Source organism: Amblyomma mixtum, chromosome 5 (assembly GCF_055824585.1).
Source record: "Amblyomma mixtum isolate Tamu chromosome 5, ASM5582458v1, whole genome shotgun sequence".
In the NCBI taxonomy this organism is placed as follows: domain Eukaryota; kingdom Metazoa; phylum Arthropoda; class Arachnida; order Ixodida; family Ixodidae; genus Amblyomma; species Amblyomma mixtum.
In genome coordinates, this window is record NC_143016.1 from 147,684,518 (window position 1) to 147,703,375 (window position 18,858).

The 18,858-nt window shown below is 49.1% G+C and overlaps 1 protein-coding gene across 1 annotated transcript in view; it reads right to left on the reverse strand.

Annotated features, from left to right (window-relative positions):
* Positions 1 to 420: 420 nt before the first annotated feature.
* LOC149344104 (phosphatidylcholine translocator ABCB4-like) overlaps positions 421 to 18,858 on the reverse strand; it is a 35,664-nt gene continuing 17,226 nt past the window's right edge. The window contains exons 5-12 of the mRNA XM_089547142.1: positions 17,804 to 17,881; positions 12,720 to 12,803; positions 12,424 to 12,627; positions 10,912 to 11,012; positions 10,461 to 10,601; positions 3,512 to 3,668; positions 3,151 to 3,348; positions 421 to 825 (exon numbers count right to left, since the gene is read on the reverse strand). Coding sequence (XP_089403268.1) covers positions 421 to 825; positions 3,151 to 3,348; positions 3,512 to 3,668; positions 10,461 to 10,601; positions 10,912 to 11,012; positions 12,424 to 12,627; positions 12,720 to 12,803; positions 17,804 to 17,881 — 1,368 coding nt within the window. The remainder of the gene's footprint in view (positions 826 to 3,150; positions 3,349 to 3,511; positions 3,669 to 10,460; positions 10,602 to 10,911; positions 11,013 to 12,423; positions 12,628 to 12,719; positions 12,804 to 17,803; positions 17,882 to 18,858) is intronic.

Sequence of the window (18,858 nt, forward strand, 5' to 3'; positions counted from 1 at the left end):
ATCTTCGATGAAACAGCGAGCATAAATAGCGATGTAGAAATTTTTTACTCCTGGTAAATAACTTAATGAACTCTTCCTTTAGTGCTGTTTTCGTTTCATAGAGCCCATGCCCATAGATAGCGCCAAAGTTAATTGCAGCTCACGTATAGGACTAACAGTTCCGGCTTCACAGCTGTTCTCTTTCATTCGTTGTCACTGCGACCCTTAAGGCATGCTGGCGTAAGAGTCCACGGGAATCAAAGCGACGAACTATTACTGAAGCAGCATGGATGGCGTAATGCAATCGCATATTAACCGGTGCACTGAAATTCGATGGGGTGAACCGGATGTACTAATGTCCTGCGCAATATACCAAAGACGAAAAAAAAAACACAATTTGCTGACTGGACTGCTTTAACAAACTGAAATGTCCTGGCAAGTTCAGGAGCCCAACAATGACCCGGCCTGTGCTAGTGAGTGGATGCTCGCCTGCTGCTCTTGCTCGTCGAGTCCCTTGACGGCGTCGTCGACGAGCAGGATGCGGGGGTCGCGCACCAGCGCCCTGGCCAGCGCCACCCGCTTGGCCTGGCTGGCGCTGAGCAGCGGGGCCGAGGAGGGCTGCAGCGCGGTGTCGTAGCCCTGCGGCAGCTGCGCGATGAAGTCGTGCGCGTGCGCCTTGCGCGCCGCCGCCACCACCTCGTCCCGGGACACCTCGCGGCCGTTGTCGCCGTACGCGATGTTGTCGGCGACGTTGTAGCTGCGCAGAAGCGTCTCCGAGCTCAGGTAGCCCAGCTGCTCGCGCATCCACGACAGCCGCATCGTCTTGGTCGACAAGTGGTCGATCAGCTGCGCCCAACGTCAGAGCAGTGCAGTTAGAAGAAGCTCGCTAGCGCCACTCGAAGCCTGCTTATTGGCTCAGTTGTTGGTTTAGGGTTGTTAACGTCCCCAAGCGAATCAGGCTATGATCGACGCGGTCGTGAAGGGCTCCAGAAATTTCGACCACCTGGGGTTCTTTAACGTGCACTGACATCGCAGAGCACACGGGCCTCTAGAATTTCGCCTTCATCGAAATCCGACCGCCGCAGCCGGGATCGAACCGGCGTCTTTCGAGTCAGCAGCCCAGTACCACAATCACGGAGCCATGGCGGCGGCTTGGCTAAGTTGTAAATGAGAAGAAGAGACGGGAATACACGGCAAACACATTTTAATCCGTGTCGACCTCGTGGTTGGCGTTGTTTTGTCAGCAGTTTAAGTGGGCTACCACCGCATACCAGCTGTTAACCTTTTCATACCCAAAAGTTCATCTTGTTGTGCAAGAAGCTGAATAGTTGTGTAATAGCTTACAATGCAATGGAGTAAGAAAAACAACTAACATTATTTGTACGTGCCCAGGGGGCAGTTTTCGTTGTTCTTAATTTCAACATCACAAGCTATAGCTAGGCTATGTAGATTCAGTATTGAGCCCCTTACATTTTCAAGTGATTAGAAAAAGATACTTGTGGCTTCCTGTGACCTACGGTAATGACATGAATCACTCGTCATTAACATTTTTTTGAACATGCGATGGTCGTTCGACCGTCATCAATCAGTGCGCTTTAAACAAAAATGTAGATGACAGCAGTAATCTGTTTTTTTTTATGTGATGAGTTCAAAGGGCCTTGTCTTAGAATAGAGGGCAACACAATGATCAAAGTTATCTTAGTGCACGAGAAAATATTTCAAGTGTTGCTTCTGAGGAACGCTGGGCAGAAAGGGTTAATTGCTCTTGTGTTTTTGCCTTGAATAGATTAAGCGCTTAATTTCTCGAGGCTGCATGCGTTGACATGATATTTGTCTGCAGCAGTGCACTGACGCTAAGTGTGCCCTAACCGCCCGTAATGACACGCCTTGTTTAGTGCAATGCAGTAGGACGTGAAGAAAGTTTTTACGATGATTTAAATGACTTGAGGTTGAGGCTTATAGATATATTATTAGTTATTTCTGAATCAAACGCAAGTGACACGTGCAATTTCATGGCACGTCAAAGCAAGTAACGCTCGAAGCGAATTTTTGCTCGCTGTTTTTTCCGACCTGAAAGCTTATATAACCTATTAACGGTACTGAGCGCTAGACAACGAACACACAAAAAAAGCAGCTCATGCATTCTCTGGCGCCATACTTCTTGAAAATTGAATGGCTCGAGTGAAGTTTTCATCAGCGCTTGCTTTCACAGTGTTGCAAGAGTTTTGACCCCAATTACTTCACTCGAAAATAGGCAAGGAAATGTAAAAATTCTGTGACAACTCAAACGGAGACATCCACTGATCATATTCATTGTCAACCTGGACAGCAGCATACACTTGTCAGCATCGATGAGTGAATAAAGCTAATGATGGTCGCCTGTTTCTGGAGAACAGGAACAACAGACGTTTATTCCTTGATCCATGGAATTGCGGCACTCATTCGTGTCCGCAAAGACCATTTGGGAAGGCATACACAGGAGACATTATCGAGATTTTAATAGTATTGCTCGCAGGTACGAGTCTTATATTGACGAGAATACTTGTCTAAGCTGGCAAAACAAAAAGGTCATACCGATGTGAATGGATATTTAAATATAAACTGGCGTCGAAAACTCGAGATTTTCGAGATTACATGGAATTCGTGAATCGTAACCGGTATGGACAGTGAACTGCGGCCGAATGTCAGCTGGTCACAAGAATATTGTCACCTCTTCGAAAAGATAATCGACTAAGTGACAGGCAGTCCTCACTGTCTCGCACTTCAAAGCACAGCGGCCAGTGCGTGCTCCAAGCTTGAGAAACAATCCAGCAAATTTAGCCGCTGATGCGTCTGAGTTCATGGACTTAATCGCCGCTAAAGGAATTGGCGGTACGCACGGCCACACGAAGCCAACAAATTGGTCAAATGGAATAAACTGTAGCACTTGGCCCACAAGCAGAGTGCGAGGAATAATCGCTTTGCATTTCTTCGCTAAGGGAGTAATAGTTGCTGCTGAGGGACTAATCAACGCAAATGAACCGCAAAAGATTAACCTCTGCGCTCTCTTTAATCCTTTCTGCCTTAAAATGTATGGTGCAGTTAGTTGCTATTTCCTTCGCAAGGCACCGAGAGTTGTCCAAAATGATCCAAGAGAATGTAAGTCTGATCCACAAAGAAGGGGAAGCTCACGATCTCGCCTTCGAGGACGTCGTAGAAGCGCTCGACGAGGTTGATGGTCGTGGTGCGGCCGGAGCCGGGAGCGCCAACGATGGCCACGCGCTGACCGGGCTCCACCGAGAAGGTCACGCGGTCCATGACCTTGGTCTCCTGCTCGTTCGGGTACGAGAAGGTCACCTCGTTCAGCGTCAGGAAGCCCCGCACAGTCTCCTGCGGTAGCCAAGACAGAGAGTAAAACACCTTGCAGTCGGCCCCAGCAGAGCCCGGGGCAAGCGCAGGGCAACTACACTGAGTTTGGCTGCCAGTACTGCTTCCCATTAGGCTAGGGCTGACAGCTGTAGGGCGTCGAGCGAAAGATCCTTGCGGTACTGACCAGCGTGAGTCCACTCGTGTCGAGGAAGTCTATGGCCGGCACTCGCTCGATGAATCGGAACAGCTTCTGGGCAGCCGCCTTGGCCTTGTGGTAGTCAGGCGAGTAGGCCACCGCCTGGCCCACGATGGCCGTGCCAAGGATCACACCCTCCACCACCCTGAACACGAATAGATTATTAAGGCGAAAGCCTTTAGTGCCTCAGACTGTCGTTAGCAGACGCCTCGGCAGCCGTGTCGACAGACGCGTCGGGAGATTTGTCCGCCTTTCGGCGTCACTGCTTAAAAAGAAAGTGCGCCGAGGGTGGGAACCGAACCAGGGCCTTTGGCATTTGAAGCGGAGACGCTACCACTCCGCCACGAAGGCTCAAGGTTCGAGCATGAATGAAGGCGCATCCAGTGGATGCATAGGTTTCATAAATAAAATAAAAGGAATAAAGTCAAGAAAAGGAAAAATAAAAAATAAAAAATAACAAAATGAACAAAATAAAAACAAAATAGAAATAAGATACGAAAATAAAAATAAAAGGCAATAAATATAAGAAAAGGAGCAAAAATAAAAAATATAAAAAACAAAATATGAAAAATAATAAGGAAATAAGAAACAGTGCGCCAGGAAGCGCTTTCGCTTTGCAGCACTTTAGAGAGCCAAAGTGCCCCCTGAATTCTTTGCATTCTATCGGCAAACCATTTGAATCGGGGCGGCTGTTGGAGCCACTTTCTCTAACAAATTTAGGCATTTGCGAAAAGAATGAACAAAATCCACATCGTTTCGATGATAACGTAACCAACTATTTCACCTATCGATATCACCTATCGACATCACCTAACGATATATTTCACCTATCGATATTTCACCTATCTCTTTTTCACCTATCGATATATTTTACGTTTTGGAGAACACGACCCTCATATTCAAGAGGCGCTGTACGGAAACTGCAGCAGATTCGCTGCAAAGAGCCCGGAGTGCGTTTGCTGAACGAACATATAATGGCGCGACCACCAATTAACCTAATCTAGTCCCACTGATTACCAGTCGTCTCGAACATATTCAGTAAATTTTGCTTATCAGCGTAGAATCATTCACTATACCTTATATTCGTGAGCACAGCTTCCTAATTATTACGTTATCATTAGTGTGTTGTGTCAGTGCAAGCGCAAATGGTGACCTCAGTCTGCGAGTAGCCAGTGGAGGGTGCCAACCTGTCCACCGGAATAAGAGGGAACTTAGGATGCTACCTACACGAATTTGTATACAAGCTCAGATGTAACGAACCTTAGTATGCCACCTCAGGTATAACTGTAGTGTGTTAACTATGCATATACCGAACATAACTCCACCGCAGCGGATATAACGAACGTTTGTGTGTCAACCTCGGATGCAAAGAATGTTTAGCTGCTAACGCTCTCAAACGATACACCGAGGACCACCTAAGAGCTTTTTGTTTACAAATAAATGACTGCATTAGACATACGCAAGCCTTCAGTGATATTCAGGTTGTTGTCTGAAGGATACAGTTGGCACCAGTGACGACAAAGGGCTGTACAGGTGACGTCAAAAGTAAATGGAAGGCAATATTAATGAAAAAAATTGAATTATTGCCCGCTCAAATCATGCATCCTTGAATACATATGTGCAGACTAATTTTGATTGTGCGAATTGCACTGTGCACCAACAAACACGGACAATTATGCTTTAAATTTAAAGAAATTAAATTTTTTTTACAAAGTCGCCTTCCATTTACTTTTGACCGCAACTGCACTTGAACGCACTTATACTCCTTTTCATACATAGCAGGCAACGCTGCGGAGGCTGCGGAAGTAGGGCCTCCACGAAGGCACATTACTCCGCCAAGTCTCATTCGTTCTTCGAGAGAACTCCAGTGAGTGTTTGGACGAAAACAAAGAGTGATATAGAACAATGTGGTAGCATTGAAAATCGCAGTAGAAGCAGTTAGAGCTCGCGCCCTCTGGCTATAATTTTCACTGAGTGTGAACTACTTTTGGGGCGCGGATTAAATACAAACGACCCGCCCTACCAACCGCGTATCATACCGCCACATGTAATTCTTGCTTTTCGAAGTCGTGATGAGTGGCAGGACGGAAGTGTGGCCAGAGGCAAAACGAAGTCAAGGAGGTCCCAGTCGCGGCACTTATGGTTTGTCACAACAAAATATTCTTACGTTCACTTTGGTTACATGGTGGACTATTTTTTGAGCGCGGACTTAGCCTGTGCGAACAGGCGTGGTAGCTTTGGCGGCTTTGGCCTTTTATGTATGGAACGAAGCATGTACTTACACAAACAAAATATATGCAGTATGCAAAAATATTTACAACACAAGGACAGTGAGCCCTCTGAACGCAGTAACTCGGAAAGCTCGAGTCTCACACGTCCGAAAAGCACGTCGCTCAAGTCATTACTGACGCTCAAAGCTCGCGCGTCGCTCGCCTCTTGGGCGGCCCGCCTCCTTGGCACGAATCCGGCAAGGCCACGTCAGCTGCACGCTGGCTTCTCGGAACTGACAGCCCGGACTTTCTTCCGCTGTCAGTGGGTTTCTAGTAACCGATGTGTGCTGTGTGTGTGTCGGGGGGGGGGGATCTAGTGTTTCTGGACAAGAGTCTTAGTATGCAACAGCACTCCGGCGGAGGGGGCAACGGTACGCATGGTCCATGCTAGTCTTTCAGTAACACGTTCGGCTGGGCGAGTTGGTTCATCTTGGTAAAGTAAAAGCTTTTAGTGCAAAACGACTCAGAAAGGACGGCGACAGAACACAGACGCAAAGGAGCGCTACTCTCAACTAAATTTATTGCCAGGGGAAACAGTGATTTTATACACTGGTTCCAGTGCAGAATCTGCTCACATTCCGAAGACTGCGTACATGCGCACACGCCAAGTGACGCTGCACATGTGCGCATGTACGCAGTCTTCGGAATGTGAGCAGATTCTGTACTGGAACCAGTGTATAAAATCACTGTTTCCCCTGGCAATAAATTTAGTTGAGAGTAGCGCTCCTTTGCGTCTGTGTTCTGTCGCCGTCAGTAAATTTTCACAGGTTGTTCTTCTTCCACGCACCGGAGGTGCCCCGCCAGAGACGGTTTATCTAACTTGAGGACTGAAGCTCTTCGCACCAGGGGTGCCCCGTCAGCGACGGTCTTGTGTTCAGTTGAGACGCAGGGGTAAGGCGAACACTTCAAATTTTATGTACAGTATTTACAATAGATACAAGTTAAGGCACTAGAGACAAATTTAAACAGCAAAGGACAAACAACAAAAAGGTGGAACTGGCTAATACTAGGGGAGGCCCCTACTCGGCGTGGCCGAAGATGCATAGCATCTCACCTTAGCGCAGAACCCCGCTTCCAGCTCCGGGGCCCGGTTTTAAAGCCCTAAAGGCCCAGCCCACATTCGGTAACATTCGGTAACAGAACCCCGCTTCCAGCTCCGGGGCCCGGTTTTAAAGCCCTAAAGGCCCAGCCCACATTCGGTAACTTCCAATCATGTTGCACTATTAACATGATTGGCTCTTCAAGGGCATGGCCAGCCCTCCGGCTTTTACAAGGTAGACGACCCTCTCTACCACAAAATAAAATAAAAACGAACACAAATAGACATTCGTGCCAGCACGTGCGCGAGTCGGTACCACGGGGCGGGGTGGACACCCGTACTTCCCGGCGCGTTCGCGAGCGGCCGCGTTCCAAATAGGAGACGCTTCGCTTTGAGCGCCCCCAGCCGCGTTCCGATGACCCCGCGTACACTACCGATCCCTTACACGCCCTTCCCAAGATTCTACAAAGGGCTCAAATGCCACTTTTAGAATTATAACAAGAAGGGATCGGTACGGGTCACAAAACCACCCTGTGGGTGACATACCGCAGCTACACCAGCGCTGGCACCAACAAAAGCAAAATGCAAAATGCACACACAACATAAGCAAATTCCACAAATACACACGGTGGCATGCCTGCCGTGCGCCGTAACACGGCGTCCAAATTGGTGGGTTGCACCCAGTTCACCACCTCCAAGTAGACACCCTCGTCCTGCTCGCGAACGAGCACACACACAGACACTCGTAACTTGAGCGTTCAGTAGCACTCGCACGACGTCCGTAAGTGGGCACGTGAGCCTCCTTAGTCGCACCGAGCGTCCTTGTGCGCGTTCGAGCCACTACGCGTCTCAACACAATTAACGCCTAACTGCCACTCGGCTCATTAGGCTGGTGCCACAGCGGGGCAAGAATTCAAAAATTGCTGCCCTCCAGGATCGAAAACAACATCCTGATCCTCGATAAGTCCAAATCTTTGACCATGCGACGCCCCTAAGGGAACGCTCTCTCCGGCACACCAGTACGAACAGCGTACTGCGTAAGGAACATTAGCCTTGTCCAGTCTAACTATAACAGTGCGGCCGGCTTTGCTACATCTAATTTGACATACCGCAGCCCGGAGCGTACTGTTCCTCGAACCGACTTTCAATTTGAAAGCCACGCCCCTGCCTCCTGTTGCTTCGCCTCGCTTGGAGCCATTTGCCCCGTTCCTGCACGGGCATGCAATGAAATTTACGCCCCCTGTATTATAGGCGCTTGCCGATTTCGTGGCATCATATAACTCTGAGGCTACCTGCGCTCTTTCGCAGCCACTTAATCCTAATTTGCCTTGTGGCAAGTCGCCACGAATTTCCCTGTCCTCAAATGAAAGGACTTTGCCATCAATAGTGCTACGTGGCGCTTCATGCCACATGCCTGGCACAGTGTGCCGTTGCGGCAACGTTTGACATCCTCCTATCTCTAGCTCGCCAGTCTGACGTCTGTCGTCGCTGGTCGTTTCACGCTGAACCGACTGCTCTCTTTCGCAGCTTGTCTGAGACCGAGTTTTTGGAATTCTGAGACTCACTTCCAACAATCCTGAACTCGCGTCCGCGTCCCTGGTGTCGTTTGGGGCAGAGCTAACCTGTGCAGCATGATCGTCGGAGTGCGCGTTCACCGCCTCTAATACCGCGACGCTGCGTTCCGTCACGATACTTTGTTCAACTGCGATTCCAGCTTCGCAGAAATCTGGCTCACTTCTTACTTCTGCCTGGCTGTTTTCTTGACCTTTACTTGACAGGCCTTTGCCTTCCAGCACTGGCGTCCTCTCCGCTCGGGACTCGGAGCAGTTCTCCCTGGCTAGTTGACTAGCTCTCCTAGACTCTTTGAGCTTAGCCAACTCGAGCTCTAGCTGCTGGCGCCTTGCTTCTAACGCCTGCAAATCCGGAGGTTTTTCCTCGCATAGCGGCGCCTTTCCTCCATTCACTTTTGCAAGCTCAGACTGATAGTAAGCTAAGCGCGCCTTCGCCAATTCCACTCGATACCTCACATCGAGTGAGGGCCGGCATGGATAACCCTCCATACCGCCGTATGTACCCCTCAACTGTCCTACCGGCTCGAACATACGCACAGGGACGTGAGCAATGCGACCAAGGAAACTCACGGTTTCGATGCGTCGATCCGCACTGCCAGCTCCTTGGCGTCGGGGTCCACCGCCACTTTCCCCGGACGCTGCGATGAGATGTCGCACGCCTCTGGTCCGCCGCCGGTGACCGTCGAGTTATCGACGCGCTGCTTGTCTAGACCGTATGCAGTCCCGCGTCGCTGGACTTCTGCCGTGGTCCTTGCGTCCTTGCCGCCGTCTCTCCGCAGGTCCTTTCTCGAACGCTGCTGTTGCCTGATCGTCGCCTTTCTCCCTATGTTCAACCTTCTTCCTGCGCCGTCTTCCGATAGCCGCAGGATCCTGTCGACTGCGCCAGTAAAGATCCACAGGTTCTTTCGTCTTCCTTGCACCAGGGGTGCCCCGTCAGAGACGGTTGGTTTCAACTCGAAGACTGAAGCTCTTCGCACCAGGGGTGCTCCGTCAGAGACGGTCTCTCGATGAGTACAGACGCAGGGATGAAAAAGGCAATAACTGAAGATTTATATACAAATATACACAGAATATTCAAGTTCAGGCAAAACGGCAAAAAGACAAACAACCAAAAGGTGGATCTGGCTAATACTAGGGCAGGCCCCTACTCGGCGTTGCCGAAGATGCCGTAGCATCTCACCTTAGCGCAGAACCCCGCTTCCAGCTCCGGGGCCCGGTTTTAAAGCCCTAAAGGCCCAGCCCACATTCGGTAACTTCCAATCATGTTGCACTATTAACATGATTGGCTCTTCAAGGGCATGGCCAGCCCTCCGGCTTTTACAAGGTAGACGACCCTCTCTAGCACAAAATAAAATAAAAACGAACACAAATAGACATTCGTGCCAGCACGTGCGCGAGTCGGTACCACGGGGCGGGGTGGACACCCGTACTTCCCGGCGCGTTCGCGAGCGGCCGCGTTCCAAATAGGAGAAGCTTCGATTTGAGCGCCCCCAGCCGCGTTCCGATGACCCCGCGTACACTACCGATCCCTTACACCGTCCTTTCTTAGTCGTTTTGCGCTAAAAGCTTTTACTTTAGCATGCTAGTCTTATCTCCCATATTTTCAAAGTCTCTTCGTGCGTCCCTGCAGAAGGGCCGGGATTCAGGAAACTTACGCGGTGCTGGCCAGAATATAGCCTCAGAGTTGAGTAAACTCTCTCTTGTTCAGCGTAGCAGGAGAGATCTGCATACGGGCGTGTGATGAAATCCCGTCACTGCGACAAACCAATTCATAACGCGAGGTGAACTGTACGCAATGAAAGCCTTTTTGACAATCTGCTTGCTGCCGCACTCACGTGTTTTTCTTTTTCAGGAATTTTCACATCTAAACGTGAAAAGCTTTGCACTCTCGTGTGTAAAAAAAATGAGCAATTCTGCACATTTACCTTGAATTGACGTCAGTTGAATATCTGCTAGCTTTTCCCCCCCTGCCAGGCTGAGGAAGTTAGTGGTTTGCTATATCTTCATATGTATTTTGAGTAGGTGCATGATGCGACGTTAAAATGATGGGCCCTCACTTGAAGAGGTTCCCGAACTGGAGGTCGCAGCGTCCGATGAGGAAGCTGCCGTAGAGGAGGGACGTCGCGTACGCCATGGACGGGATGCACTGCGCCACGCCGAACGTGAAGCCGCGGACGACGGCCTTGCGCATCATGATCCTGCACAGGAAGCGCAAAGAATGTGACTGCAATATGCAACTAAGCTACGGCTAGCGGGATGACTGCTCTCTTCCTGTGATGCTTCCTCAGAGCAACAACACGTAATTCAATAGATGACGAAAGCAAATCAACAACGCCGACACCTACAGGCTTTCTCATCGAGCCTTCCAGCAAATCAACAACGCCGACACCTACAGGCTTTCTCATCGAGCCTTCCAGTTTTACTCTAGTTAGTTGCCTTCATTCAGCAGTGTCCTAAGAGGTGCACTCCAGGACCGTCGGGTGTAACACGGCAATGCATCCTCCCTACCTCTGCGGCTCTGCCAGCGAGAGCACGTAGTTTGCGCAGAAGACTTCCTCCTGGTGCAGCGACGCCACCGTGTGGATGTTCTGGATGGCCTCGACTGCCACCTGCATCGAAAAACGAGATTTCCTGTCCCTGTTTTGACCCAGACTAGGTGATACCACCCATTGTACCCGCGAAGGCGAGCGGTCCGAGCAATCCAAAATTTAGCTTGAATCCAATAAGATATTGCCCACTTGTGAAATTTTACGAAATTATCCAGGAGATAAAACACCTAAAGCAGCCGCGTTTACAAACAAATTATGGCGAACGAAAACCATTCGCGGATTGAAAATAGCGGATGTCACGCCAATATGTGCTACATTTGGTCTCTATACTGATCTTGTACTGTGTGGTTCTGAGTTTATAATAGAGAGGGAAAGGGGGAAGCCAGTCAGGCACGTTTAACGCTTTACGAATTGGAAAAAGAGCGCAATCAAAGACGAGACACAAGAAGGACAAAACACCAGCGCTGGTGTTTTGCCCTTCTTGTGTCTCGTCTATGATTGCGCTGCTTTTCCAATTCGTAAAACATGTACCAACCAGCCCGTATTTGCCCTCTTCTGGAACGTTTAACGCCTTTCGTTGGGTCCACAAGGGCATTTCTTCTACGGACAATATCGAATAAAAGAAAGAAAAAGCGGTCAAGTGCACAACATATGCGGAAACGATAGACGAGAAGAAAAACCCTGTTTGCTAGTCACCAAGTCGAGGCCAAAAAGCATGAAAAAATAGAAAGCACATAGAGAGAATAGGACGCCAAAACGGAACACCACGTTAACCTTCGACTTTCAACTGCGTTTATTTTGTACGGAGGAATAGAGATATGACAGCATCTCTTTATGTACTATTTCATTTCTATGTTGATGCCTTTGGTGAGTGATGATGCCTTCCAGGAACAACCTAGGTATCTAATGTCATCGCCAAAGGGAAGACTCATCATCATCATTATCAGCCTGACTACGTCCACTGCAGGGCAAAGGCGTCTCCCACGTCTGTGTAGAATATTTACTTCTTCCTTTTTTACAAGTGTGCAATTACGTGCGATGACTCTTTCGTTGGTTCTGGCCCTTAAGGCAGGCGGGCGAAGTCTAAGTTCTTCACTGAGGCTTGTGTCTATGTTAAAGTTAACCTGGGTACAACTGCGTCGAATTAGAGTTCTCAGTAAAACTTGATTTTCTGAATCTTCCTGAGTATGTTAGCGTTTGGCCGACAGAAGAAAGAAAATACAATTTATGGCTAAGAAAACTGAAAGGCAGCGTAGCAGAGCCTTTGAGATCCGCCAAAAAATGAAGTGCAACCGCATGAAGTTTACTCCACAAATCAGCCGATGATGACGACACCTTTAATTCGTTTCCTGGTCTTTTCTCCTCCGTTTTCTGTGAAAGCGCTCTATCCACAATTAAACGCTGTCCCTTATCGATACAGACAAGCTTCAATTTGTCCTCGACATCCTTCGAGCAGTGTACCGAGGTGTACCTTGGTGGAGTAGTCGAGCGCCTGCTTGGTGGCGACCAGCTTCCCTCGCAGCATGCGGCTCTCCAGGTAGGTGGCGAGCAGGACCAGGGGCACGAAGGCGAGCACGATGAAGCCCAGCTGCCAGTCCCAGTAGAAGGACATCCCCAGGCACGCCACCAGGGCCGAGAACGCCTGGCACAGCGTCGCCAGCTTGCTGCACGTGCCCTGCGCACACCACGCCAAGTCTCTTGCTACCTGCGGATACACTAACAAGCAAATTAGTGTGTGCTTTCACCGACAGGAACAAGGCGACTTACTCCGTGAACCCGGGCTGTGTCGGTCGACAGGGACGTCAGCAGAGCTTCGGGCGTGTTCTCCAGGTCGTCGTACCAGGCCATGTCCTGTACGTGCGATGAGCATTAAAGGTAAAGGAGAATTCAGTAAGGATAAACTGGTTCCTTAGCGTTCCGTGATAGCAATTCATTTTTATTGACAACAAAACTCTTATAATCCAGAAAACTGCATAAAAGCAAATAATACGGCGAACAGCCACTCGCGGATTCGCACCATTCCGGCTATGACGTGTTTATTTCACGGCCTCTCAAAACGCTATGTCGCTTACAATGGGCGATAGCCGTCAAAATACAAGGAAAAGCAGTGCGGCGAGAGTAGAGTGGCAAGAGTTTAATAATTAGAACAGCGTAAAATTGACCACGGAGAGAAAGACTAGACATAAAAACGAGTGCTGAATATTCCGCCTCGCATAATGTGCGCGCAGGCTGCGTGTGGTCGTTGTAGGAGCAAGTTGAAAAACGCGAGACGTCAAAGACGTCTCTGTGCGGCTTACTATTGTAGTGCCGGAGCCCACATTTCGCTGGCGGGCCTGTCTAAACCAGCGCTGCGCGCCCGCCGGCGCTCAAAGCAGGCCCAGACTTTCTCGGACAAGTCGCGACATGCAGCGTGACTCATCCCGCCGCCGCGGCGCCGACACGGACCCTTCCTCCTCTCCTCCTCTCCGTCGGTGCGAACTCCACCGACGCTCGCCGGCTCTCGACCATTGGTCTAATTTGAACGGTGGCCAGTGATTGGAGGATTTGAACGGCTGGCTGCCGTAACCGTTACCAGCGGCTATAAAAACGGAGCCGCGCTGAACCCGAGCAGCAGACGGGCAGCAGAAGAGCCATCACGCCGGAGCAACGCTCGCCGCCGGGGCCGCCCTTCTTCTGGGTGCCTGCCCGTGGTGCTCTTGACCCTTGTATCATGTAAAAGCCCTTGTACATACTGTACATAAACGTCGTTTTACTCACCGTCGCCTCGACCGTTTCCTGGCTCGGACCACCAGTCCCAACACTATGCAGGCGGTGAAGAGGTTTCCTGCTAATGTCAGACGTCGAATTGGCTACTCTATGGAGGCTGCGGGCGTTCTCAAAGTACTAAGTGCCTGTTTCTTTTCCTTTCTTTAATACGCGATCATGCAGACACGCTCATGCCTCCACACCGTCTATATGTGAAGCACGATGCGAGCGCGTGGTCTTCCTTGTTTTCTGCGCAGTGGAAACGCGAATACGCTTGGAAATATCCTGAAAGATATCACATGCATGCAAAATCACCTCGTAGTTAGCTGATAAAAAAAATTCCTAGCGCGGGCTATGCACGCTGTACATGAAGCTCCTCTTATTGAACTTGGAATGTTGCAAACCGACATCCGAAACAGCTAATACAGCCTTTTTCCGTATTACCTATTGTGAAGCCTCTTTTTGAGGTTTAAAAATCCCCAAATCTAGAACAGAAGTATTCTGAAAGAGCGGCCTTGCGCCTCAGTTCCAGAGTTTTCTGGCAATGTATGCAGGACAAGAGACGTCCCCGTGAAAAAAGCGACCCCGTCTTATATTGCGCATGCTGTGAATGACCTCTAACGCCTTTCGTCCGTGCATAATGGTCATCGCTCGTCATGCTGTATGCTACGTACGTTGCGTGTAGAGATGTAAAATTTCAAGAAATTTTGAAAGGCGTGAAAAAAACCATTCTTTTCGGGTTTTTTTCATGAAAATTTGGAAATTTTGCAAAACGTATCAAAAACAGATTTATTTGCAACAGCACGACGATCAATAATAATTCTCCGAAGTTCAGTCGAATATGCAGTTATAGATGTCGTATTGTGAAACGAACTTCTTGTTCTATTGCACCGAGAAGATAAATAATGATTTGCACTTCAGGCGAATATGGAGATATAAATATCATATTTGTGGAACGAACTTCTTGTTCTATTGCACCGAGAAAGGGAACATGAAAACTGATCTTTAAGTCACTCCATATCGGACTCAGAGTCACTGTCGCTGGATGCGGCACTACGCGCAGCAGCATGGCCTGAAGTTGTGTCCACAGCTAGGTTCGACTGCACATACACAACCTTTCGAACGCGTTCCCCTGAAAGCCTGTTGCGAATCCTTGTTGGCACGTTTCCGAAACGTGACCAGTTTCGTTCGCAGCTGGCAGTTGATTGTGGTATCGGCAGCAGTCGGCAAGCCAGACCAGTTAGCGGCTGGTTGGTGCAAAGGCCTTGCCACCAGGTAGATGGGGCCACGTGCATCGCTGAGTCCCAGACCCCTGTCCTGGATCAAATTCCTGCGGATGACCTCTACTCTGCTACGTTTGAAATCAAGAAGCTAGGCTTGTATTTGGCTAAAACCGCTTACGTACACAGCAGCCTATGTTATTTATGCCGTGTGTGCCGCGCTGTAGAATTTGCAGCTATTTTGTTCTACTTGAGCCGTGAGTTCAAATATTAGTGTTTTTAATTCAAGCCTGGATCTTATATGTGACCTGGCCTTCAACCCACGTACTCGCAGCACGAACGTTTTAAAAACACTACCTGGCACAGGCGATGACGACTGCTCTCGAATCGTTCAACTATGCACATTGTAATGATTTTCAAAGCAAAATCAAAAGTCTAAACTAAAAGCAAGCAATTATAAAACCTTGAAATTGCATTGTGAAATTTTCGATTTTTCTTTCCATTTTTCGTCGTCTGAAAAAAAACGAAAAAAACCGGTTTTTTTCCAAAATTGCAGTGTTTTTTTCAGGCCTTCACATCTCTAGTTGCGTGCCGAGATTCACGAGCATGAAGAATTACTAATGTGATATTATTACAACGCAGGTTCGGCGGGAACCTGAAAATGTGAGCGAAATTTCTCATTGGGCTACAGGGTCGTTACGTCACATAGAAGTGAAATTGATGAAAACACAGATAAATATGCCTTATAAGATCGCAACATGGCTCCAAGGTCGTTAGACATGTAAGAATGTAAAGTAAATTAACTTCGCTGATAATTGGGGGTAAGATGTGAATCAAACCCGTAACCATTGCGCCACGAGTAAGATGTGCTACCCCTGAGCTATCAAGGCGGAAAGCTGGGCTAGTTGGTGTGTCATAGTTAATTAAAAGACTAGCGCATAAAACTAGGACAAAGACAGAGAAGTAGACAGGACGAGCGCTAAACATCAACTGAAGGTTTACTACAACAAACAGGTACTTAAAAACACTTCAGTGGCACATGCGCACACTGGGTTACAAAGAGCTCAAACTAATCAAGAAGTGGCAAACTGTTTCGGAGATACATGGTTTCTTTCCTGGTCAGGGCAAGTGACTTCGTGCTGACACACTTGTCACCTTCCCTGTTAATGTGATAAGTCTCCTTCTCTGTCTTTGTCCTAGTTTTATGCGCTAGTTTTTTAATCAACCCCTAATCTACCGCGAGACCTTCGTGGGTGTTGTCCTACAGTGTCCGCGTCTACGAAGTGGTATGCAAAAAGGCCACGAGGTCGCGGAAGTTGGGGGTAAGATGGGAATCAAACCCGTAACCATTGCGCCACGAGTAAGATGTGCTACCCCTAAGCTGCCGCGGGACCTTCGTGGGTGTTGTCCTACAGTGTCCGTGTCTACGAAGTGGTATGCAAAAAGGTCACGAGGCCGCTGAAGTTGGAGGTAAGATGGGAATCAAACCCGTAACCATTGCGCCACGAGTAAGATGTGCTACCCATAAGCTGCCGCGGGACCTTCGTGGGTGTTGTCCTACAGTGTCCGTGTCTACGAAGTGGTATGCAAAAAGGCCACGAGGCCGCTGAAGTTGGAGGTAAGATGGGAATCGAACCCGTAACCATTGCGCCACGAGTAAGATGTGCTACCCCTAAGCTGCCGCGGGACCTTCGTGGGTGTTGTCCTACAGTGTCCGTGTCTACGAAGTGGTATGCAAAAAGGCCACGAGGCCGCTGAAGTTGGAGGTGAGATGGGAATCGAACCCGTAACCATTGCGCCACGAGTAAGATGTGCTACCCCTAAGCTGCCGCGTGACCTTCATGGGTGTTGTCCTACAGTGTCCGTGTCTACGAAGTGGTATGCAAAAAGGCCACGAGGCCGCTGAAGTTGGGGGTAAGATGGGAATCAAACCCGTAACCATTGCGCCACGAGTAAGATGTGCTACCCCTAAGCTGCCGCGGGACCTTCGTGGGTGTTGTCCTGCAGTGTCCGTGTCTACGAAGTGGTACGCAAAAAGGCCGCGAGGCCGCTGAAGTTGGGGGTAAGATGGGAATCAAACCCGTAACCATTGCGCCACGTGTAAGATGTGCTACCCCTAAGCTGCCGCGGGACCTTCGTGGGTCTTGTCCTACAGTGTACGTGTCTAGGAAGTGGTATGCAAGGAGGCCACGAGGCCGCTGAAGTTACCCGTTAACGCAACCACGTCATAACCTTAAAGCGGAGCTTCAGTGTCCCCCGAATTTTTCAAGTGCTGGGTCTCAGGTGGAGGTGGTGGGGTTCTAAGTCTTCGACTTCTTGCCCTGAATGCGACGTTCTCCTCCGGGGAGCTTTATTCGGGCCGCTGGTTGCGACTACAACACTCCTGTATGCAGGACAGTGAAAGAACCCGCTTACTCCATCATCCACGCCTGTTCCATCCGCTGTTGCAACTTGGACGACCACGAGTAAGCTTTGGCTGGACTTCGTGGTGAAGACTGGCTCGATAATTACAACAGAGTAAGTTCACTCAGCCGCTGGGATGTGTACGTAAATTCGTTGTCCGGCACTTGACACCTTTCCGACTGCAATCTTGGGCAAATGATGATTACGGTAAAATTAGTCACCTATCTCAGTAAGCACGCTGTAGACAGAGGCACACACGCAACATTACATACGGAATGGTTTTTAGGTGATGCTTTTAGCACGAACCAGTCTTCTGAAAACCTTAATTCAGGTTTTGTACCTGACAGTATGTTTATATAGGCCATGCTCTATCGAAGAAAAAATACGCTGCAAACTAGGCCAGAAGAACCTTACCTATGGATATTAGCCAGGCTGAGAACGCGCTTCCGACACATCAGCTGCGGCTGTCGAGTATGGGCTCACCTGTCTCATCATTGCCGCGAACGTCATGGCGCGCAGCCTCCGGGTCAGGTTCTCACCCACCACGGAGAATGTGAACGTCTGCGATGAGAGAGGGTAGACACAATGCCTGCTTGGGAGGCAGTTAGCTCTCCAGAACCGCCCACTAGGGAACGCCGACGTTCATGCGGAGGGCCTCTGGCAACCATTGCAGTGAACATTATGTAGGGCACTTAAGTCTACTTACGTGCTTTGAATGCGAAAGTATTGTTGATGTAATTTTGACCCCTTTCTCTTCTTTTTTTTCATAGCACACCTACTCATTACCATACAGTCTTAAGGGAACGCATATACTAGGTTCACCTTTCGTCGCCAAGAAGCAACGCGGATTTGTGGAGTGTGGGTCACTGTGTGCTCACCTCGCAATAAATCCTGGGTTCAATTCCCCGCACCTTCGGAAGCGAAATTTTTTTCTTTGGTACCATGTTAACGTCGTCCGAGATCTTTAGTACAACTGTAGGTGGTGAATGCCGACGCCGGGTTTCGCCACAGACGACCCATATAATGCTTTTGCATTAATATGCCTCAATCAAATGTCGGTAGTAAGTGCCATTAGTGAAGAGTAGCCCGTGTTGATTTTGTTTATTTCATATTTTAGGCGTTTTCAGCGATGCATGGAGACGCTGCACGTGGATAGAGCAAATGTCTCGCCGGTGATAAATCGTCTTGCTAGTATCACATGTTAACCGAACGCGACTAATCACCGCTATCAAGTCGGACACACTAGTGCCACTCGTTCCCTCAGTTGAGCTGTGCAACTTAGAATTTTATTTGCTCATTCTTACCGAAAATCATAGAAGCGAAATAATACAAGACCTGTAGACAGAGCTGCAGATGCTCTGGATGTATCCACCAGAAACCGCGTTCAGCATCCCTTATGAGAGAATCATGTAAACTACAACGGGAAGGACAACTCGAGGGCAGGGGTGCGTCCTGTGACTGTCGTTGCTTTATCTACCGTGGACGGATAATATCCACATCCGGAGAGCGCTGAGGGTTGGCTCTTAAGCAGAAATAAC